Source organism: Danio rerio, chromosome 4 (assembly GCF_049306965.1).
Source record: "Danio rerio strain Tuebingen ecotype United States chromosome 4, GRCz12tu, whole genome shotgun sequence".
Lineage (NCBI taxonomy): Eukaryota > Metazoa > Chordata > Actinopteri > Cypriniformes > Danionidae > Danio > Danio rerio.
This window is the reverse complement of record NC_133179.1, coordinates 42,524,398-42,548,646: the sequence shown is the minus strand read 5'-3', so window position 1 is coordinate 42,548,646 and position 24,249 is coordinate 42,524,398. Positions and strand designations below refer to the sequence as shown.

General features: G+C 35.2%; 2 protein-coding genes across 3 annotated transcripts in view; one reads left to right on the top strand and one right to left on the bottom strand.

Annotated features, from left to right (window-relative positions):
• Positions 1-3,906: 3,906 nt before the first annotated feature.
• On the bottom strand, positions 3,907-11,632 carry LOC100536608 (uncharacterized). Of its 2 annotated transcripts, none has more exons than XM_073947778.1 (3): positions 11,593-11,632; positions 10,719-10,900; positions 3,907-5,703 (listed from the first exon to the last, which is right to left on the bottom strand). In XM_073947778.1, exons 2-3 carry the CDS (start codon positions 10,801-10,803, stop codon positions 4,667-4,669), a joined length of 1,122 nt encoding a protein of 373 aa, XP_073803879.1. In that variant the 5' UTR covers positions 10,804-10,900; positions 11,593-11,632; the 3' UTR covers positions 3,907-4,666. The 2 variants fall into 2 exon arrangements, with proteins under 2 accessions (XP_073803879.1, XP_068076068.1); XM_068219967.2 differs by having other exon boundaries at positions 10,719-10,868.
• A 1,461-nt stretch (positions 11,633-13,093) lies between these two features.
• LOC108183681 (protein NLRC3-like) overlaps positions 13,094-24,249 on the top strand; it is a 117,778-nt gene continuing 106,622 nt past the window's right edge. The window contains exons 1-2 of the mRNA XM_073947451.1: positions 13,094-13,147; positions 13,675-13,824. The gene's annotated coding sequence lies outside the window, so the exon portion shown is untranslated. The remainder of the gene's footprint in view (positions 13,148-13,674; positions 13,825-24,249) is intronic.

Below are 24,249 nucleotides of genomic sequence, written 5' to 3'. Positions count from 1 at the left end.
GAAATAATTAAAATTTTCTAAAATTGGTTCCATACATTTCATTTTGACATTTCGCCATATTTCTTTTTAAATCATCATATCTTTCCTTCCAATAGTTGAGTGCTATAGGTCTTACAAAAGCCTTTTATCTAAAAACAGCATAAAAACTCTTAACTGTACATAAGCTCATTGATCTTTTCTCCATTTTTCTTCTTAAAATAGGTCTCTGGTAATTCATCCTCATCGCCCAACATATTTTTTTTTCAATTATTTCAATCCAATCTTTTGGTATTGCTTTTTTCAACTCATGGCATTGTCTTTGTAATTTTGCTTTAACAACTCTTTTATACCCAGCATCCACAATTTCTTGTAATGGTACAAATCCTAGTTCATATAATACATCTTTAACTTGTCTTAATCCTCCATCCCACCATTCCTTAAAATATAAAATATTTCCTTCACTTAAAATAGTTGAATTCAGTTAAAGTGGTTGTTCTAGAATCTGCGCCCTTGCTTTTGGTATAATCAACACATTTTCTAAAAATCCCCCTCATGATTCTAAGACCTCAACATAAAATTTTGGCAGACCTGCTATCATCCGTTTCTTCATCTTCATCAATAAAACATTACATCCCATATTAAAATGTCCACATTTCTTCAAATAATAATCCAACACACTTTTCCAAATCACATCCATTTTCCCTTCCAAAAACCTTTGAATAATCTTAATTGTTAATGCTTTCATTTTTAAAAAACTATCCAAAAGTCCCAGACCTCCTTCTTTTACCTCACCAATCAAAGTATAATAAGCAATCTTGGCTCTTCTATTTCCCCACAAAAACTACATCAATTTTTTTATAGTATACTTCAGGCAACGCAGTTACACCTAACACATGCCAGACCTTTGACAACATTAAAGCATTTAAGATGAATACTTTCCCTTTTATCGTCAAATTCTAGCTTTCCAAAATCTCAGTCTTTTCTCAATTCCATTTAAAACTCTCTCCCAATTTAAAATATCTGCTTTATTAGAATCCATCCCCACCCAAATTCCCAAAATGTTTGTGTTCCTTTTCTTCTTTAAAGGGTATATGTTGTGTTATTTCTTTTACTCTTCCCACCCTCATGCTCAAACTTTTTCCAACATTAACCTTAGCTCCTGATGCTTTACAATATCGCTCTAAAATCCCACACACACACACACACACACACACACACACACATATATATATATATATATATATATATATATATATATATATATATATATATATATATATATATATATAAACACACAATATATATTTAAAAAAAAATTATGAAATATGGAATGACCTATGGGGGGCATAGATTCCCTGTGTTACACCACCGTCTTTAATTATCAGCAGTTTGACAACAGAAAAAAAAAATTAATAATATAATTTTAATATGTATGAAAAGATAACCCTTTCATGATGATGCATGCAAAATATGTATTGCCTATTTAAAAATTATCTTAGAAAATGTACCTGTAATTTCTGAGCTGACATTATCCTTCTAATCAGATGGCAGTACTAAGAAATAAATGTTTATGGTCACATGGCCAAACTACCCAATCATGTTAGACCTGCTCTGAACTCATCTAGACATCTTAACTTTTCATTATATATGAACATGTGCTTTATAATAAGAGTTGCTTTTGAATACTACAGAAAAATATGCAAGCAAAAATTGTGGTCACAATTAGAGATGTCCCGATCTGTAAATTCGTCCGATATCAGTCCAAAAAACTATATCGGACTGCGTTAAAAATCTCAGATAAAAGCAGTCCGATACACTCTAAACTCCGTTACAGCAATTCTGTTTAGCAACATCCAGAGCCAGCATGCAAAGCCCACGTGATCACAATACTGCTTGATAGCAAAGTCAATAGAAATCTATTGTGATGGTAGCACACGCTGACGCTATCAACAACAACACATGTCTATGGAACCAGATTAGTCTCAAAAGAAATTCACGCAAAAGACACGATGTACACATGCGTAGCCAAATTCACGTGCATAAAACTAAATTCACGTGCATAAAATATTTATTTATATTTACAAAAAAAATTTCACGAGCACAAAATAAAATTAAATTTTTTATAAAATACGTTTCACAAATGCAAAACACCATTTGCAAATGTAAAAGTGTACAAAAAGTTTTGAATGTTTAAAACTTGCGAGTTCATCCTGGATGAGAATGTGCAAATCCTCTTTCACGTACGACTCCCCCTGGATACGTGTGTGTGTATTTTTGAGACTTTCCTGCCAGAGTCAGGGTAACTCGTACCTTTCAGCCAATCAGATGAGAGCTGTATTCAATGAAACCAACTCTGCGCTTCTTTTGCGCAGACTGTTCCTCTCCAGCATGGCGAACGGAGAAAGCAGCAGTCACACTTTTTTTTCATTCATTTATTTATTTGACCATTTATTTGAATTTGGCTACACGTGTACATCGTGTCTTTTGCGTGAATTTCTTTGGAGACTAATCTGGTTCCATACATGTCTAACGCTACTGGTTTATTTACTTCACGCCAAGCGATCTTTACATTGTTTTGTATATGCTGCTAAGCAACACAAGGGACCGAATTGCGACGTAGCACACATCGCGCGAGCCTTAATTCTGTCATGGCATGTCTTGGTGCATCCAATGTACATAATTCAACACCAGCGCTTCCCACACATAAGACTTTACCTCAGCGGCCCGGTTCTGTGTGCGTGAGAAAAGTGTCCGCCACAGACTCGCGGGCTCTGCTGCTGCAGACCCACAGAGACGCGCTGGACACCTGCTCTGACTTTAACTTTGAGAAGAGTACACGCAGAAAAAAAAGCCTTTTACTAAGTAGACTGATCCAGCTCATTATTTAGGGTGAAAATACATTGTCTTTTTCCCGGACATGTCCTCTATTTGCGACTTAAAAATGCATTCAGCCAGGATTTCTAAATCGCCTATCATGTCCCAGATTCTGCTTTCTTTAGCTGCGTTTCTACATTATTACAAGCAAACAGTGGCCGGTGCATCTCAATTTCTTAGCAGCACCAAGACTAGAGAGGGAGCAGATTTGACCTGTCAGTGGTGCACATGGATAATAGGAGTGAAATAGTGGATTTATTATTCTTTATTTTATTTTTTTACTTGAACACTCTAAAAGGAAACGGTTTCATGTAAAATGCTAAACATTTTTGTTGTTTTAACTGTCTGTTAAATAAGAATAAGAAATCATACTTTTGCTGAGGGCCATTACAGTTTAAAAGAAAGAATGATATTACTTTTGGGGCAGAAGAAAAATTTAATTAGAGACATTCCCATGTTTAACTCTTCGTTAAAAAGCCCAGAAAGATAAAGTGCTCTGATAAACAGTGTCAGCTTTGCACATCAGTTTCTGTCTGTCTGTACATTGTCTAATTTTTCCCATGTGGGCAGTAGGGTGGAATTTGTGCAATATATTATGCAAATATAATGAATTTTCATAAATAAAATTATTCTTAAAAGTCATATCATTGTATGTGCTGTGGAGAAAATGTGCGTTTCAATTCAGCTTCTGCATGTATATTTATTTTAAAGATAATATGTGAAATATATATTATTATAAAATTAATAATGTTTGGGAACATTGATACAGCCATAATGTTCTTATGATACAAACAACTAACCTATGGTTTGTACTAACCATACTGCACATTTTTATTAACTTAACAATAACTTATTTCTGAAGCCCAGTTTGAAAGATATTTTTCAGCTCAACTGGAACAAAAATTTATCAAAAAGCTGTGTTTGAAATCGACACTTTGGACACTGAACCTTTAACAGTTGTTCAATTAACAATATTTTTTTCATATGTTCCTGCTCTCAGCTTTTTCTACTATTTGCTGATGATAAAAAAACTGAAATGACCTTTAATTAGCATTTTGCACTTTAAAAATGTATTTTTGTTTATTCAATTAAGATATTTTATAAAATTAAAAAAGTAAAGTATTCATGATTTGTGCTGATATCGGATATATATCGGTATCGGTTCATACTGAAAGCTGCAATATCGGTATCGTATCGGAAGTTAAAATGTTGTATCAGGACATCCCTACATGACAAAATGTTTTGTGTGTTTCATGTAATGTGTGCAACTGTTTGTCCAATTCTGTAGACACATCAGATTTCAGATGTACAGTTTCTCTCCAGTGTGAATCCTCTTTTGTGTGATTCAGATGTGTTCACTGATTAAACCTTTCGTCACAGTGTGAACACTTGTATGGTCTCTCAAGTGTAAAACATCTGGTGCAGTTTCAATTTTATAATAAAAGCCTTCTCACACTCAAAGCACATATACTCTTTCACACCAGTGTGAATCTTCATGTGTTCATTAAGGTTTGCTGATCGGTTAAAACTCTTCCCACATTAAGTTCATGTGAATGGTTTCTCTCCAGTGTGGGTCTTCATGCGTTTATTAAGGTCTGAGGATGTGCTGAAACTCATCCCACACCGAAGCTGCAAAATTCTGTTGTACGGCATTGCGAAAAGGAGCGGGAACAAACAAGATGATTAAAAACAGTGTGCGATTGGTACATTTTTTTAAATTTCGGTCCAGAGAGGTCATGTTTTGATCTTCGATTGGTCTCACACAGTCAAGTGATGCAATTTCGCAGGTCAGAGTCCGTCAGAGTTTCGTAGGTCATGGTTTCTCTCCGTTGTGGCTTACAATGTGTAGATTAAGGCGTGATGATTGGCTGAAAATCTTCCCACACTGAGTGCATGCGTATGGTTTCTCTCCAGTGTGTTTCCTCATGTGTCGATTAAGGTGTGATGAGCAGGTAAAACTCTTCTCACACTCAGTGCATGTGAATGGTTTCTCTCCGGTATGGATCCTCATGTGTAGATTAAGGTGTTCTGATCGGTTGAAACTCTTCACACACTGAGTGCATGTGAATGGTTTCTCTCCAGTGTGGATCCTCATGTGCTTATTAAGAGATGATGATTGGCTGAAACTGTTCCCACACTGAGTGCATGTGAATGGTTTCTCTCCAGTGTGAATCCTCATGTGTAGATTAAGGGATGATGATATCCTAAAACTCTTCTCACACTGAGTGCATGTGAATGGTTTCTTTCCAGTGTGGATCATCATGTGTTTACTAAGGTTTGATGAGCAGTTGAAACTCTTCCCACACCGAGTGCATGTGAATGGTTTCTCTCCTGTGTGGATCCTCATGTGTTTATTAAGAGGTGATAAGTGGCTGAAACTCCTCCCACACTGAGTACATGTGAATGGTTTCTCTCCAGTGTGGATCCTCATGTGTAGATTAAGGGATGTTGATAAGCTAAAACTCTTCCCACACTGAGTGCATGTGAATGGTTTCTCTCCAGTGTGGATCCTCATGTGTTTATTAAGAGGTGATAAGTGGCTGAAACTCCTCCCACACTGAGTGCATGTGAATGGTTTCTCTCCAGTGTGGATCCTCATGTGTAGATTAAGGGATGATGATAGGCTGAAACTCTTCCCACATTGAGTGCATGCAAATGGTTTCTCTCCTGTGTGGATGCTCATGTGAATCTTAAGTTTGCTTTTGCTTGCCAAAATCTTTCCACACTGAGTGCAAAAGAAACAATTTTTGTCTCTCCTTTTCAATATACCATCAGTCTGTAAATGAGTTTTTTCCTCAATTTTGACATGATGTTCCTCCTCTTTACTCCCCTCCTTCTCTTCAATTAGGTCTGAAATAAATAAATAAACGTTAGTTTTCATTAAGTCTTAAAAACTGTCAACAAAACACACACACAATGTAATTTTGATGCATGATAAATGTAAAATAAATCAGATCATAGTTTGTTTGGTACATTAACGTGTACACACTTAAGCAGATTCCAATCATCTTCATTTATCTAGTGTTTTTACAATGTGAATTCTGTCAAAGACACTTAACATAGAAGTTATAGTAAATTGAAACCGTGTCAGTCCAGTTTTCCAAGTTTCTCATAAAAGTATTTTTGGTCATATTAATAAGACACAGATTTGAAAGCTGTTTGTAGCTGACGCTGATTGGTCAGCTTGTAATTTTGTTTATTGTTTTGAATTTCATTATATGAATGTGTATTGGTATATGTTTGTTACTAATTTCTTTGTTTCCGGTTGGCTTGAGTGGAAAGTCACATGATTCTCATTGATTGATTTAACCTGCAAGAGTTTGTATGGTCACTCAGGATGGTGAGATCTCAATGCAAGCACCTGTTTAATGCTCCTGCTTATTCTACAGCTGGTTATCAGGCCAACACGGTAAACTAAACATTGTTTTATGTATTATTTGTTTATTTTGATGTCCTTTTGATTGTGTTGATTGTGCAGTCTTCACGGTGTTCAATAAATGAAACGCATGGTGGACATCAGTATTTGGAAGCGTGGACTGTTTAATAACCAGCGGGTAGTTACACTGTTAATGGCCTATTTTTATTTGTATATATTTATAATTACAACAAAATGACAGGGAATACTTTTTCATTCTGTGCCTGACTGGCTAACGCATCAGAAAAAAAAAGTTCTGAGGTAACAGCCGAACAAACAGCTGAATATTTACCTCTCAGACATGAGACATATCTGTACAACATCTGCATAAAGGCTGGAATGTACACCATTCCAAAGATGTATAGTAACGGAGTAGAACTACTTCACTACTGTACTTAATTACTAAAAGGCAGTATCTGTACTTTACTGAAGTATTATTTTTTTTCTCCTACTTAAACTTTTACTTCAGTACATATTTTCAATAAGTTTAATACTTTTACTTCGATAAACTTTTTATGTGCTGCATCGTTACTCGTTACTAGGGGTGTCAAAATAATCGATATTGGAATAGGTTATTACATACTAACGTCATTTATCTCCACTGCGCGATGTCGCAATACTAGGACGGAGGCGAGGGTGAGTGAAGGCTGCACAGCACACGAGCCACTATTTCACTATACAGAGAATTGTATAGATTTGTACATTTGACCTGTTGCGCTGGCTTTCCTCTTCTCTTGTCTAAGCGATAATATTGGATCCGGACACAATCATGCCTTTGGTGCGAGTTTTCTCCAATGTCTATTATGGATTACCTGTGATAACCGCGTATTATTTGTATTAAAGTACTGGCACTAGGGATGTAACAATATTGTAAATACCGTCATACCGCATTAGTAATTGTTTTCAATATTACCGTAGGCGCATGACTCAATAAAACTATATTTCTGAGAAAAGTTTGCTTAGGAAAATTAAGCGAACGGGAGGTAGCGGGAACTACAATTCCCATCAGCCTAGGTGTGGCCATCATTCTTTCCGGTCTGTTGTTACTACAGATCCAGTAACGTGGAGATGGAGTGTGTTGCTAGTAGAGGGGAAGAAAAAGAGCTGGAAATGATCAAACCTAAAGCGGGTTTTAAATCGGATGTGTGGAAAAAATTCGGTTTCTTTCTAAAAAGATACGATAAAGGAGAAAAGGTGACAGACAAAGAAAAAAACAGTATGCAGGCACTGCCAGACTATGGTAAAATATAAGTCGGGGAATACGACTAAAGACAGTCATGGTGACTGCAGAACACAGCACACTTGTTAGATTGATGCAGACATTGACTTGTACCATAAAGAGACCTCTATCTCACTCATGGCTTGTCCTCTCAAGTGGTGGAGAGACAATGCACAACGATACCCACTGCTGTCAACCTTGGCTAAATCATATCTCTCTGTCCCAGAAACCTCAGTCCCAAATGAGAGGTTTTTTTTTTTTCTTCTGTTGCCGGGGACATGCCCAGAGATCCCAGCTTTTACCAGATTATAGTTATATGATAATTTTTCTTAAAAAACCCATCTCTATCTAAGTGAGTGAGTGATTAAATGGTGAATGTGATGAGTTTTCAACAATACTAAATTGAAACTTTATTTTTTTTTAATATGGTTTAATAGTTTTTTGTTATTAAAATTGAAAAATTGAAGTTCTTCTTTCGAAACTTACAGATAGATGGCTAATTTGTATGTCATTGATATGTTCAGTGCTAAGGTAAATAAACACTTTTGGCACTTTTTTCGAGTCTTAGTAGTTTTAAGTAGTTTTGTTTTTCCTGTAAATTATTCAATAAATACCGTACCGTGCCATTCATACCAAGGTATTATCGTACCATGAAATTCTGATACAGTTACATCCCTAACTGGCACTCTTGCTAATTGTATTAATATTTATCACTGAAGGGTTCATAATTATGTTTCAGTGGATTACGGTACTGTAGTGATGACATCATGTTGTTTACGTGTTTAACGTCTAGGGCTGCAACTAATGATTATTTTAATAATCAATTAATCTGTTGATTATTTTTTCGATTAATCGGATAAAAAAAGCCCTTTCCAACCCTTTATTCAAAAAAGCTCATGCCTATAATAATAATAATAATAATAATAATAAACTGTTTTCAATCCAAATATGTAAATGTTTTTAAATGAAGATACTTACTAGACACATGAAATTCCATAAGAAATCACTTAACCTCAAACTTTAATGATAGTTTGCTTAAAACAAGCTAATTATTTGCCAATGGGGTGAAAAAAATTATCTTAATAAGATATAATCTCAAACAGCATCACTTCGTTTTCTCATGCTATTTTTCTTGTCTGGTCTTGATGTAATATTTTTTTAGATATATGAACTGGAAACGAGACAAAATGATTAAGAAAGAAATGTTTTCTGCAGTGCAGCTATACATGACAACAGATGGAAAAATTAATGATCCAAAAAAGATAACATTCACACACTTGCTCATCATGCCATCAACTACCTGATATTCCAATTCACATAAACGTGCAAGTAATCGTGATTTATAACATGAGATGGACGTCTCCATGTTTACTTGCGGCCGCTGCCTCATTCATAAAAGCAGAACACGCAGGATTCAGCAGGTACATTCATAAGTTACTCCAAAAATACATGCAAGTAAATGTTTGGTGAACTTAGAAAAGCCTAGATTCAACTTTATAGTTACTTTCACTATGTGTAATGTGTATCTGATATGAATAAACACATCGGCAATTTATATTTGAATGGATTGTTAGACTTTCTTGTGTGTTTTACAAACTAAATGTCTTGTTTTACTAGTACTTGTGTGTATTTACATATCTAAAACATAAATGAATTATTAGGCAGTTAAAATGCTGCATAATTGAAACAAACGAATCGATAATGAAATTCGTTGCCAACGCTTTTAATAATCTATTTTTATCGATTTAATCGATTCGTTGTTGCAGCTCTAGTCTCCACGTTATACTGTTGATAAGCAGAAGTGTTACCGTCTCGTGTTCATGCTGTACAGAGAGAGCATGTGAAAGTGAGTAATAAAAGACGCTGATAAAATGATTCGTTCTGTCTAGTGCCTAAGCTACGCACTCCAAGCTCAACAGGTTATGGGCCCAGGCAGCGAGACAAGCGATCGTTTTTAAGAAAGCGAAGTTAACACGTTGTATTCAGGTGCAAAGTAAGCAAAGATGGTAAGCAGAGCGGGAGGATATCTAGCGCCGCAGTTTATGTTCGATGGATCAGAAGAAAAATTTGATCTATGGGAGCCGAAATTTCTAGGATATTTACACACTCTGAAGCTAAAAGAAACTATATTACATCAGCCTACTGATGCTGAAGCAGAGCAACTAGCCGAGGACAGGCGGAAGAACACTGATTGTTATGCTGAACTGATCAATGATAAAAGCCTATGACTGGTAGACACGATGCAGCCGATGACAGGAGAAAAGCCCTAAAAATACCGAAAGAGCATTATTCAGGCAAAAGTAAACCACGCATAATAAACATGTACACAGCATTGACTCAGCTGCACGAGTGACAGTAAGAGCGTTACAGACTATTTGATACGAGCAGAAAACAACATTACAGCTCTAAGGAATGCTGGAGAATTAATGAGTGATGGACTAACCATAGCGATGGTTCTCCGAGGACTACCGGATTCGTTTAGGCCACTAGCCATCCACATAACACAAAATGAAGACGATGTCATGTTTACAGTAAAGTAAAGTAAAGAAGACTCAGGGCCTTATCATACACCCAGCGCAATGTAGCGCAAGGTGCGGCGTAATAGTCCTTTGCTAGTATCAGCTTGGCGCAAGAGTGGTTTTGAGGCGTTTTTATAGCAAATGCATTAGCGCTCATTTGTGCGCCCATAAGCGTTCTGAGGCGTACTAAATGGGAGACTAATAATACATAAAATAATGACAAAAGACATGAGAATAAGTGACAAAAGAAACTCATTCCTGTCTTTCAATGAGTGCTTATGTGCATTCAGGAGAACTAGGCAGCACACTCAGGGCTGCAAGATGGATTTAATTTGGTGTTCTTATTATTAAAATATATCTGAATGAGGATCAAATGACTGAGATAGAGGTAAAGTTGGTTTTATATTGACACATTCAGACTTTTTGCCTTAATAATATAACTTAATAAAAGTATTATCTGCAAACTCAAAATAGCAAAATCATATTAGCAGCCAATTACTATCAAAGTACAGCATTGTTCACAGTCAAATAAACAGTGTTAATGTTATTTAGAAGTCACACTTGCATGCTAATTCCTAATATCGGATTCGTTGAATCGAATATTCAACGTAACATGGTAAACAATATAGAGACTTCTAAATGAACGCATGAGCGAATATAAAATCAACTTTACCCTATATGACTGAGTTGGTTTTTGAGAATGAAAATTAACCTGTTTGTTCCTGCAGATCTTCCTGTTTGACTGTGAATGTTTCTTTAATCTTCACATCTTCACTCTCCTCTTTAATAAACGCCATCTTTATAACAGTGTGGAGATCAGTCGCTTCAGCAGGAGTTTTTCTCTGTGTTTGGACACTTTATCCTGTTTAAAATGAACAAAACAATAAAAATGTCCTGTTTAAAATAAATAAAACAATGAACAGAAACAAAATAACTTCTCTTCAACACTTGCTTCAACAGTTACAAAAAAAAAAATCAGGTATGTCTAATCATAGGGGTAAAGTTGGTTTTATATTCGCACATTCAGACCTTTTCTCTTAATAATATAATTTCATAAAAGTATTATTTTTTAACTCTAAATAGTGAAATCATATTAGCAGCCAATGACTATCAAAGTACAGCATTGTTCACAAACCAATAAACAATGTTGTTTAGAAGTCATTCTTGCCATGCTGATTCAAATCGAATATTCAAAGTAACACGGTAAACAATATAGAGACTTATAAATGAACGAATGTGTGAATATAAAACCAACTTTAGTCTGAGCTAGAAAGAATGAGCTAATAAAAACTACTACGTTTCTCATATATAGTGATGTAAATTTAGAATGGAATGACATTGTGCTTTTTAATCAATTAAACCTTCATTAAAACACCTATTACACACTGTTTCTGTTTCTTTAGTTTATTCAAACAATAGCCCTCATTACTAAGTAAAATAATACTACATAGTATAAAGCGTTAAAATAATGTTGTCAACAGCAGCATTATGCATTGACAGCATAATTTAGCATCGGATGAAAAAAGCCTGAAACTTTAATCAATCGCTTTATATACGTGTATAAGTGTAAACGCTTTAAAACAAACCTTTCTCCAGCTGAATCCAGCGCAAGAGCGGCGCAGACTTATGACGTCACACCACGCCAAAATAAAAGTCTTTTCTTTTGTTTCGCTTTTTTGCCACTTGCTGTTGCAGTCATGACTTCTTGACTACATTTATCCCTCGTTTTCCACTTTCTCTCCCTCTCCCCCTCTCTCTCTCACCTCACACACACACACACACAAATATATATATATATATATATATATATTTTTTTTTTCAGTATTTGGAATTGATCAAAACTTTTACTCTAAACATTTTTATGACAATTAAAAAAAAACTTGTTTAATCCACTAAGACTAAGTGTGTAAAGCAGAAAAAGGTATAACAATATATATATATATATATATATATATATATATATATATATATATATATATATATATATATATATATATATATATATACATATATATATATAACAATAATAAATAAATAATTTTTTTATGTATTTTAGATATTTCTAGCTAAAGATTTTAAATTTTGTGTTTGATTTTGGATCTTAAGACATTTTATGACGCAGCGGAAACCCTGGTTAAACACAATAGCCCTGGTAATTAGTTATTATAATATTGATGTACTTCTAACTCAGATATTATCTCTGAGAACTAGTAACAACTGCTAGAAACAAGTTTAAACCCATAAAGAAGTTGATGAAAAAAAGAGAATTGTGATCAACGTGACGTATGCAAATGGAAAGTACTAAGTCAACACTACGGGGCTGCAAGATGGATTTAATTAAAAGCTGCGCACAATTTTGCCCCAGCCTATGTCAGTGAAGTGAACTTATTAGACTTTATTTAGCTTGTAGACCGTTAAGATCACCAGTTGATGACCAGTTTTTGTCTGTCCCTCGGTCTCGCTGCAAATCAAAAGGTGATAGAGCTTTCTGTGATAGAGGTAAAGTTGGTTTTATATTCACACATTCGTTCATTTAGAAGTCTCTATATTGTTTACCATGTTACTTTGACTATTAGATTGGAATGAGCATGCAAGTGTGTCTTGAAAACAACATTGACACTGTTTATTTGATTGTGAACAATGTACTTTGATAGTCATTTGCTGCTAATATGATTTTACTCTTTAGAGTTTGCAAATAATACTTTTATAAAAAAATAATATTATTAAGGGGAAAGTCAGAATGTGCTATTATAAAACCAACTTTACCTCTATGGCTCTGGAACAGTCTCCCTCTGAACATCGGGATTGCTACATCATTGGATGCTTTTAAATCTAACTTAAAGACTTATTTTTACTTCTTTCCTTTGAGTGACAAATTCGTGTTATTTTTTTATTTGTATTTTAGTATTACTTTTAAACATACATTTTCCTGTATTTTAAATACTAGTTTTTTTATTTTATTGTGTAGTTTATTTTATTGTAAAGTACTTTGGATCAACCACGGTTGTATAAAATTGTGCTCTATAAATAAAGTTTGCTTTGCCTAAAGTGGCAAAAAAGCTAAACAAAAGACTTTTATTTTGGCGTGACGTGACGTCATCAGGCGGCGCCGCTACAGCGCGGTGATTCAACTGGAGAAAGGTTTGCTTTAAAACTTTTACAGATATAACCCGATTTAAAGTTAAAGTACTAAAGTTTTAGGATTGTTTATACGATGCTAAATTATGTTCTTGGTGTTGGAAATATTATTTTAACCCTTTATACAACATAGTACTATTTTATTCTCAGTAATCGAGGGCTATTGTTTGAATAAAGTAACAGAAAAGTGTGTAATACGTGTTTTAATGAAACGTTTTACCTGATTTATTTTTGTTGTAGCAACGGTAAAGTGTGTAATGAGAGTTTTAGTGAAGGTTTAATTTATTAAACAGCATGATGTCAATCTATTCTAAGTATACATCACTATATATAAGAAATAGAGTACTAGGTTTCATCAGCTCATTTTTGGCTATAGTTTCTTGCTCAGACTTACCTGATTTCTTTTTGTTAATTACTCTCATATAAAGAAACTGTTGAAGCAAGTGCTGAAGGGAAGTTATTTTGTTTCTGTTCATTGTTTTATAAATTTTAAACAGAACATTTTTATTGTTTTGTTCATTTTAAAACAGGATAAAGTGTCCAAACACAGAGAAAAACTCCTGCTGAAGCGACTGATCTCCACACTGTTATAAAGATGGCCTTTATTAAAGAGGAGAGTGAAGATGTGAAGATTGAAGAAACATTCACAGTCAAACAGGAAGATCTGCAGGAACAAACAGGTTGGTTTTCATTCTCAAAGACCAACTCAGTCATTTGATCCTCATTCAGATATATTTTAATAATAAGAACACTAAATTAAATCCATCTTGCAGTTCTAAATGTGTGCTGCCTAGTTCTCCTTAATTCACATAAGCACTCATTGAAAGACAGGAATGAGTTTCTTTCGTTACTTCTTCTCATGTCTTTTGTCATTCATTTTATGTATTATTAGTCTCCCATTTTCTTTACCTTCTTAAGGTCATTGCTTTTCTTGTTCTCCTACTGTTTGTAAAGTGTCCTTAAGCACTGGCACTATATAAAATAAATAAAAACAATAAATAAATAAAAAAGTTTAACTGAGCTGAGGATATTTGACTTACAGTAATCCCATAGAACAGGGGTGTCCAAACTACGGCCCGTGGGCCATCTGCGGCCAGCAATTAGTTTTGTGGCGGCCAGCGAGGCTTTTTATAAATATTAATAGAATCTGGCCCGCTATACAAAAATAGACGTAATTCAATAAATAACCACCGGGTGTCGCTATTACATGCCTTCAATTAGGCATTACTTCTTGCTATGAAGTAAAACTAACCAACCAAACTGAAGGAAACATAATTGATAATCACATTTTGGCGAGCCATGGCGCACCAAGAAAAAGGAAAATCAACAGTCAGTGCAAGAAGTTTCAGTCACGTTGGGGCAAAGAATTTTTCTTCACAGAGGTCAGCGGGAAATGTATCTGTTTAATTTGCCAGGAATAAGTTGCAGTAATGAAGGAATATAATATTAAAAGACATTATGAAACAAAGCATCAGGCCTTCAGCTCTTATACTGGTGCAGAATGAGATCAGAAAGTAAAACAATTAGCAGCGCCCTATCAGCTCAACAACTGCAGTTTTTTGTGCTATTAAAGTGCAAGAAAATTCTACACTGCACTGCAAAAAATGTTTTTTTTTTATTTATATTTTTTGTCTTGTTTCAAGTCCAAATATCTAAAAAATTTTAAATAAAGGAGAATTTTCTAATTTGTTTTGAGAAATAATATGCCAATATTAAGTGAGTTTTTCCTTAAAACTAGCTAAAATAATCTGCCAATGGGGTAAGCAAAATAATCTTGTTTTTCCTTTTGACATAAGATTATTTTGCTTACCCCATTGGCAGATTAATTTGCTTGTTTTAAGGAAAAAATTGCATATTAGGGAAAATATTAGCATTTTATTTCTCAAAACAAGACAACTTTTTTTTTTATTTTTTTAGATTTTTTAGATATTTGGACTCAAAACAAGACAACAAAAAATCTAAGTTAGAAAAGCATTTTTTGCAGTTTGGCTAGTTATGAGGTAGCTCAGCTAATCGCACAGCACAGGAAACCCTTCACTGAAGGAGAATTTATAAAGGATGAGTGTTGCAACTGTAATTTGCCCAAGTTTTTTGAAAACTTAAGTCTTTCTAGAAACACAGTTGGACGACCAAAATAAAATAATTTCTTAATAACATACACGCACACATCCATCCATCCATCCATCCATATATATATATATATGCGTGTCTGTGTGATGTATGTAAAATTTGGCCCGGGACAACATTTTTTTTTTGCATCTGGCCCTCGGCCCAAAAAGTTTGGACACCCCTGCCATAGAAGATATCTGCTATTACAGTGAGGGTGTTGGCTTAGTACTTTCCATTTGCATATGTCACGTTGATCACAATTCCCCTTTTTTCGATCAACTTTATGGGTTTAAAGTTGTTTCTAGAAGTTGTTGCTAGTTCTCACAGATAGTATTTGAGTTAGAATTACATCATTATTATAATAATTTCCAGGACTATTTTAAACAGGGTTTCCGCTGGGTCTTAAAATGTTGTAAATGCCAAAATCTAAATTTCAGGCTTTAAAAAGTCCTAAATTTACTGAAATATTGTGTTGTAGGTCCTAAATCTTTTTGAACAAGTCTTCATTTTCCTTTGTTCATGTTTTGCTACCCAATCTGGCCAAAACCCATAAAATCACCAACAATCCATCTCAATAAAACTTTCCACTTTATATTCAAAAAGGTCATTTTAACTCCATTTATCATAATGGTTTAATTATTTACTAATGCACTATGCACTAATTTGAAATCTGCTGAATGAAATGGACTCTAAAGTAATTAATTATTATAAAACATTGTAGAGTATTCTAAACTATATGATGTTGCTGTGGGACGATATGAGGGAAAAAAATTATAGTGGAACAATAACATTTAGCATTGCACTGACTTCAAGTGGCCAACAAACTAGTCTAAAAATGACTTTTGCTGATTAAGAAATGGATTACAGCATGCTGATGATATGCAAAAAATTGTTAACCCTGGGTCATTCTAACTCTGGGTCATTCTAAGGGTGCTTTCACACCTACACTTTTGTTTCGCAACGTATCTCGTTTGCCCAGTTAGCTCCGAGATTGCTTGAATGAGGTGGTCTCGGCTCGATTGAAACGAACCCTGGAGCGGTTCGATTGCAGTGAGAAAGCGATCCGATCCGAGCGCGGTTATATCACAGTGTTTTATGGATATGTAATAAGCTTATGGCTATATGAAGAGAGAGTTATGAATAGGGCGGGAAGTTTTGCGAGTCTCCGGATGCCCGCAAATGAGTGATGATCTCCCGGTAATCTTGCGTCTCCCTCCCGGTCCTCAAATAGGCATCGTTGCGCACCCTTCTCACCTCTCCTCACTGCATCTCTCCTCAAACACGTCACGCGTGCGCACCCTGTTAATCACCACCAAACCACCACCTCTCCTGACAGCTTAGCGGGACGCTGCAAAATAAACCCTGACACTCTGACCAATGTAAGGAGAGTTTACTCGCACGTGACTTGTTTTAGCTCTTTTGGTCCGTTTAGAAACTTTGCAGTGTGAAAGCGAACCGCTCCAAGAGCAAAGAGCAACAATGTAACATTTGTAATCTCTTTTTCGGGACAACTGAATCGATTCACAGGTGTGAAAGCACCCTAACTCTGGATAAACAGAATCCTGACCACCGTAAAACAGGAAGAAAAAGAAATTGTCTTTCTCGCCTCATTATGGATTTAGTTTCATCGGCTAGACACCGGCCTCACAGCTCCGTGAATGTCAGTACTGTCACTTATTGTTCTGCGATCGGTAAATGTAGCCTGTGTGAACGCTACTTGACTAAAATAATAGCTTTGCTACACAAAAGCAATTTAATTTAAAAAGTAGTGACACTACCACCACACTACTGAGAAATGTAGATAAGCTAGTAGCGTCACTACTTGCAGCGACGCTACTGCCCAACACTGTGTGGTGGCAATATTTCTAATGTAGAAATGTCTTCATTACTGATAGCCAAAGCTGTTTCAGTAACCAAAGAGGTCTCCAGTGTACAGAACTGCACAATAGGTGATTGGTGCTGATGAGCAGTATTTCACACGGTGTGTTTGGCACCCCTCATATAGTAATCCAGGGCCGTAACACCCATCTGTACCTCGGGTACTCTGAGTAGGTTTTGCATATAAATACTTGCGCTTGACACATTTGTTTCAGACTGTTATTTGCCTATTACATTCTAAATGATGTAAATTCAAGTACATAATTTTTAACTGTACCTTTAGAACCTTATAACAGCAATAAAAGCAGCATCGAAGCAGTCTTCTTTTAGTGATTCTATCTCTTCACAGAGACTGTCCGACAGATCTGGTGTATTAAAAAACTATTGTGGGTTCTGGAACTGAACAATAATGGTGTTCATGATGCTGGACATTCACTGGCACTAGATCCTCATCAATTTAAGAGTAAATCTCCCTTCTTTGCCATCCTCTGATGCGTTTAGGTAAAAATTAAATTTTTGCTGTAGAACGCGCAATGCGGACATAAAGAACCTGAGTGATATTCTACCGGAACCATGTCAGCAGAGTTCATGCATATCCATAAACTATAACTTCTATGTTAAACGGTTTTGAAACAATTTACATTGTAAAAGCACTAGATAAATAAAGATTAATTAAATTGAATCTGCTTAAATGTGGACACGTTAATGGACCAAACACAGTATGATTTGATTTATTTTACATTTACTGTGCATCAAAATTACAGTGTGTGTAGCCAATGTTTCCAGTGTCTTTTCACTTTTCAGCTTTTGATGAGAGTTTTTAAGACTTGATAACAACTAGTGTTTTTTTTCAGACCTAATTGAAGAGAATGAGGAGAGTAAAGAGGAGGAACATCATGTCAAAATTGAGGAAAAAACTATTTTACAGACTGATGATATTTTGAAAAGGAGAGACAAGAATCATTTCACCTGCACTCAGTGTGGAAAGAGTTTTGGAAGAAAACACAATCTTAAGATTCACATGAGGATCCACACTGGAGAGAAACCATTCAAATGCACTCAGTGTGGGAAGAGTTTCAACCAATCATCAAACCTTTATAATCACATGATGATCCACACTGGAGAGAAACCATTCAAATGCACTCAATGTGGGAAAAGTTTTAACCGCTCATCAGACCTTCATCAACATATGAGGATTCACACTGGAGAGAAACCATACACATGCACTCAGTGTGGGAAGAGTTTTTACTGCTCATCACACCTTCATCAACACATGAGGATCCACACTGGAGAGAAACTATTCACATGCACTCAGTGTGGGAAGAGTTTCAGCCAATCATCAAACTTTAAGCAACACATGAGGATCCACACTGAAGAGAAACCATTCACATGCACTCAGTGTGGGAAGAGTTTCAGCCAATAATCAAACCTTAATCGACACATGAGGATACACACTGGAAAGAAACCATTCACATGCACTCAGTGTGGGAAGAGTTTCAGCCAGTCATCACACCTTAATCAACACATCATGAGCCACACTGGAGAGAAACCATTCATGTCTAATCATCTTGTTTAATCCCGTCCCTTTTCGCAGTGGCGTACAACAGAATTTCGCATACTCAATAGTGATGGGAAGTTCGGATCATTTTACTGACTCGGATCTTTGAGTCTCGTTCATCAAGATGAACAAATCTTTTTTCGAGTCATTTTGTTCATTTGGTTCAATTTGCCAAAATATTATTAAAATGTTACGAATTGCTTCCAAACACATCTACAACTAGCCCAGAAGGTTCATCACACGACAAATAAGTCATAAATAAATTATAAGAAGAAGAAAATAATAATTCAGTGTTTACCTGCTCTTTTGTCTATGGGTATTGTTGTCTGTTTGCTCAGCTCAACTCTTCATGTCTTCAAATGTCAGTGGTGCGTTTACGTTACAATGACAGTCACATATAATCTTAACCAATGTACACAGTCTGAGCCGATAGGAGCCATGTTAATAAGTTCACCTTTCTAGTCTTCTGGTTGTTGAGTCGTTCGTTCATCACGTGACAGAATAACTCAAACCGGAGGACTCGAGAGTTGAATAGATCAATTCTTTTTTTTTTTTTTTTTTGGCTCTAAACTCATATGATTGGCCCGTGATGAACGAATGATTCAAACCCGAGGACTCGAGAGGTTAACAGATCAATTCTTTTTCTGGCTCTAAATGCATATGATTGGCATATAAATGCATATGTTTGGCTGTAGTCTTTCATGTGGTGAACAAACGACTCGATAGAGGACTCGAAAAATGAACCAACTAACTTGTCTCGCACTACACATCGTGCACATGAGCGAATTAATGAATCTTTTAGTTAATCCGAGTCATTCATTCATTTTGTCACATAACATGAAAGAAAGCATAAGAGATGAGTTATTTAATAAATCAAATAGTCTTTGTGAATAGTTTTGTAACATGATGCTGCCAGCATTAGACACTTAAACACTGTTTATGTGTTGTTTATTGTTTTATTATTATTATTTTACCAGAAAAGCTTTTATAACAAATCCGATTACTTTATAAATCACGACAATAAAATAAGCAAAAGAAAAACAAAATAGTGCACATCAAGCTAGGCTTTTTAATAAATAAAAACAAGTAAGCTTTAAATTAAATTACACGTTTGTGCCATAAAAGCTTTATATCAAATATGACAACTCTTCCCAGTAGATGTTTTTATGAAACAGCAATTTAAGTGAAAGATATTATAAATAAAAAACAAAAGCCACAGCGCCTAATGAGCTTAACAACTTGACTTGAGAATACAACAGTGCATTTTTAAAAAAAAAATAAAATTAAATAAGCTTTAAAACAACATTGTGCGGTTTACTTGTTGGACTTGGCTTAAGGTTTGTTAGCATTTAAAAACACAAGCTCTGAACCTTTAATAGGCTGAGTCTGTTTCTTCTTGTGTCATTAGTTGTTGGTCGCAGGATAAAAGATGCTAAATGAGTAAATGTAAATGCAAACTTTATACAAATATTAGACCAATATATAAAGTCTGCATAGAAAAACATTATTAAACAAAAAATGGAGTATAAATGAACAAATTACAAATCACTTGTAATTGTAGAATTTATTAATTTATAACCTAGCTTAGTGTTTGTTTTCTGATAGCAAGCCAGCAAATAGACAAATCAATATATATATATATATATATATATATATATATATATATATATATATATATATATATATATATATATATATATATATATATATATATATATATATATATACTAGATATAAACCACATAACCAGTAGGAAAAAAGTAACAATAACTTAGTGACAATAGGACAGAACTTTTTTAATTTTTTAGAAAATGCTTTTTAGGTACACATTGTTTGATGATTTTATGAAAAGTTTAAAATATGATCATATGATGCAACAAAAATTCAGTTTTACATAAATATTATTGACTGAGGTTCTCGTTGCAGTGTACAGTGGAACTACAGTTTAAGATCAGATATGCACATAATATTGTAGGGATGGCTATATCTCTCCATAATATTAAAATCTACAAACTGTTATGGAACTCCACACGAGACAAGACCGTGAGAATAGTCAGGCACTAAAACAATAAACTTTCCAATGTGAGAAGAAGATCAGCTAGAAAACCAGTTGTTCAGGTTGTATCGATCGTGCATCCTGAGCCCCCCTCTTTGCCCTGGACTTTACCTTCTCCACCAGAGCAGCTCACTCACATTCCACACCGAATGTTTAAGTTTTTAATATGGTGTATCTTGTGGCTTTATATTCATGTTTGGTGTCATTTTAAATGTCTCTGTGTGATTGGTAAAGTGGTCTTAATTTCACTGTAATATTTTACAATCTCCTTTATATCAGTTAATTTGGATTTTGACTTTGATAAGATCTTTGCCAGATGCTTCACTCCAGGGAAAATGGTCTTCGCATCAACTCATGACCAGGCAAGAGTCTTAGTGAAGCTTTTATTGTCTTGAATTTATGATGATTTGAGTATTTAGGCAAAGGGTGCAGAAGTGTCCGTGTGATCCTGTAGACAGGATACTCCATTGCAGGTTGTGAGTCTCTGAGCTCTGCATCAGGACTTATATGCTGCAATGTATTTCTTCATGGTCAGGTATTCCTCTTTAACTCTTAAATGTATCTTTGAGTAATTGATGTTGTACAATCTTGATTGGCTTATTTTGTTTAATTATGTGAACTGCAATAGAAAATCTTTTTCTGACAAATAAATGTAAAATTCTTGTTCAACTCTAATATCTCCCGAAATCATTTAAATCTAGTAGATTGTTGAGGCTGATGTTTCCGCAGTCTACGACCAGGATTAGTCATCCATTCAGGCGCAATGGATGGAGCATGGGCACAGCATTAGAGACTTGTTTATTTCTGACAATCACTGATGATATAATCTAGGGGTATGATATAATCTAGGAGCTAAATCAAACTTTCTTTAAGTATGAGCAAGCATGGGGCGGCCTATTATTACTTAAAGGAAATTAGCTTATCTGCTAAGAATCTGAACTGGAGAAGATGTGTCCGTGAGCAGATGAAACTGGCCAGCATACTGACTCTAAGCGACTTTGAGTAAACGATGAAACATTAATTGAATAAAAGGATTTATTAGGTTAATCAATCTAAATTAGACCTAATCACGACCTATAAGGTAATCAGCTTCAATTAGATGAATCTAACTCTAAAATGATTATGAATTGGAGTCAGATTAAAATTCAGAGCTAGAAACAAATTAAAATAAATTATAACAAACAAAAATATTTCTTTTCACATGTGCTAAAAGGTTTACACACATTTAACCTTCACCCATGCTGTTAGCTCCGTCATGGGACTAATAGATGGACCTTCACATGTGTGTGTATTTATATAGTTTATAACCATAATAGTTCTACAGTTTCTTCTATTTCACTTGTTGTTGGTTTCTATTTTATTTAAATAGTGTATTTATTTTGTTAAAGAGCCTATATTATGGGTTTTTGAAAATGCCCTTTCATGTAGTGTGTAACAGCTCTAAGTGAAGTGAAATATCCAGCTAAGGCTTAAATCTGTAAGTGTACAGTGTTTAAAACTGTTGATTCATCTATAAAAGAGTCGACTCATAGTGCTTCAAATGAGTCGTCTTGATAACGAGTCATTAGGTGTTTCGTGATGACGTATCTATGTAACACAAGTAGTTGCGTGCGCAAACCCGGGAGATTTGAAACCTGTGGCCTCGCCCACTAACACAAAAGAACAGCCACACACACACACGCGCGCCGGTCGAATGTGACGTCACACTGTGCAGATGGATATTATTGAGTCTCTACCCAAAGATGAAACCTCAGCATTAGCCCAGCCTTGAGCAGTTTAAGTGCTTCTGGAAACCACATGCTTTAGACTGGGTGTATATTACATGCTTAATAATCAATTTTTAGACTGTGTGTGTGTGTGTGTGTGTGTGTAGGCCTATTATTATTTAAAATAACAATTTAAAATATAATTATATCCAGTTCCCCTAAAAATTTGCTTAAATACCATATACATTTATTAAATAAATAAAACCAAGAAGTAAATAACTGTTTGGTCTGACAAGTTTTCAGGACATATCAAATTTCAGCACAACACTAACTAACTAGTCTCACTCACACACACACACTTGTACACACTCTCACTAACACACTCACTCTTGTACATGCTCTCTCTCACACACACCTACATTCTATCTCAATTCAATTCAGAATGACTTTTTTAGCATGACTGTAAATGATACAATGTTGCCAACACAAACACATAGACATCTCACAGACACATGTACATGCTCTCACTCACAAAGATAAGCCCTCCCTCTCACACACACACTTCTACATGCTTTCTCATAAACATGTACTGGCTCTCTCTCTTACACACACTTCTACATGCTGTCTTTCACTCACACACACACACACAAACAAATGTGCATTTGATACTTATATAATTTTACGTGCTCATTAGGCTTACGATAGGTGGTTGCATTGTAATTATTTGGTCATAAAGGTATTAATTGTTTTAAATAGTTTTTCAGCTAATAATGTTTGTGATGTCATACATGCTACAAAAGGCTTTTAAAGCTGACAAGACGTGGAGCAACCATGACCAGAGCGTTCCAGAGAGAAGGTGTCTCTCAAAATGCAGTGGCCCAGCTCGCTGCAATTGCAGAGCTGTACTTTGCGAACAGGGAGCAATTTAACAGAATCAGCTTCACACCAGGAATATGAACAGAGTTCGCTCAAAAGTGTAGAGAGCTCATTTTTGGAGATTTTTGCATAAAGGTTGTATCAATGAAAAGGAAGGGTTCTTTTGTATGTTTCTTTGTTCAATAATGCTCCGGTTTACTGTTGGTAAAATGTAGAAGCAAAAACCTACAGCACAATAAGCTTAGCTTATAATGCCAAAAAAAATAATAATAATATTGAAATCAGATGCAAAAACCTTTAAATTCCGACTAAATTCATTGATTTTCTTTTCAGCTTAGTCCCTTGATTAGTCTGGAGTTGCTACAATGGAATAACCCAAGAGCTTATCCAGCACCATCCATGTTTTACACAACAGATGCCCTTCTAGCTGCAATGCATCACTGGGAAACATCCAAACACACACACATATATATATTTGAGCCTACTCAATTTACCTGTACCAAATGTCTTTGGATTTGTGGAGGAAACCAGAGCACCCAGAGGACACCCACACAAACACAGGGAGAACATGCAAACTCCACACAGAAATGCCACCTGACCTAGCTGAGGCTCGAACCAACAAATTTCTTACTGTGAGGCGAACGTTCTACCCTCAGCGCCACCACATTGCCGGCAATTTAATTGTTATTCTAAAATTAGTTTTTTTTTCAGCCTACTGTTTGAAAGATAATGAAAAAATATTTGCCACAAAAATAGTTAAATTGCAGAGCTAAGACTTAAAATATATATACATTTTAGGAAAAAATGTGTATGGTGGCTGCATGGTGGTGCAGTGGGTAGCATGTTCGCCTTACAGCAAGAAGGTCACTAGTTCGAGCCTAAGCTGGGTCAGTTGGTGTTTCTGTGTGGAGTTTGCATGTTC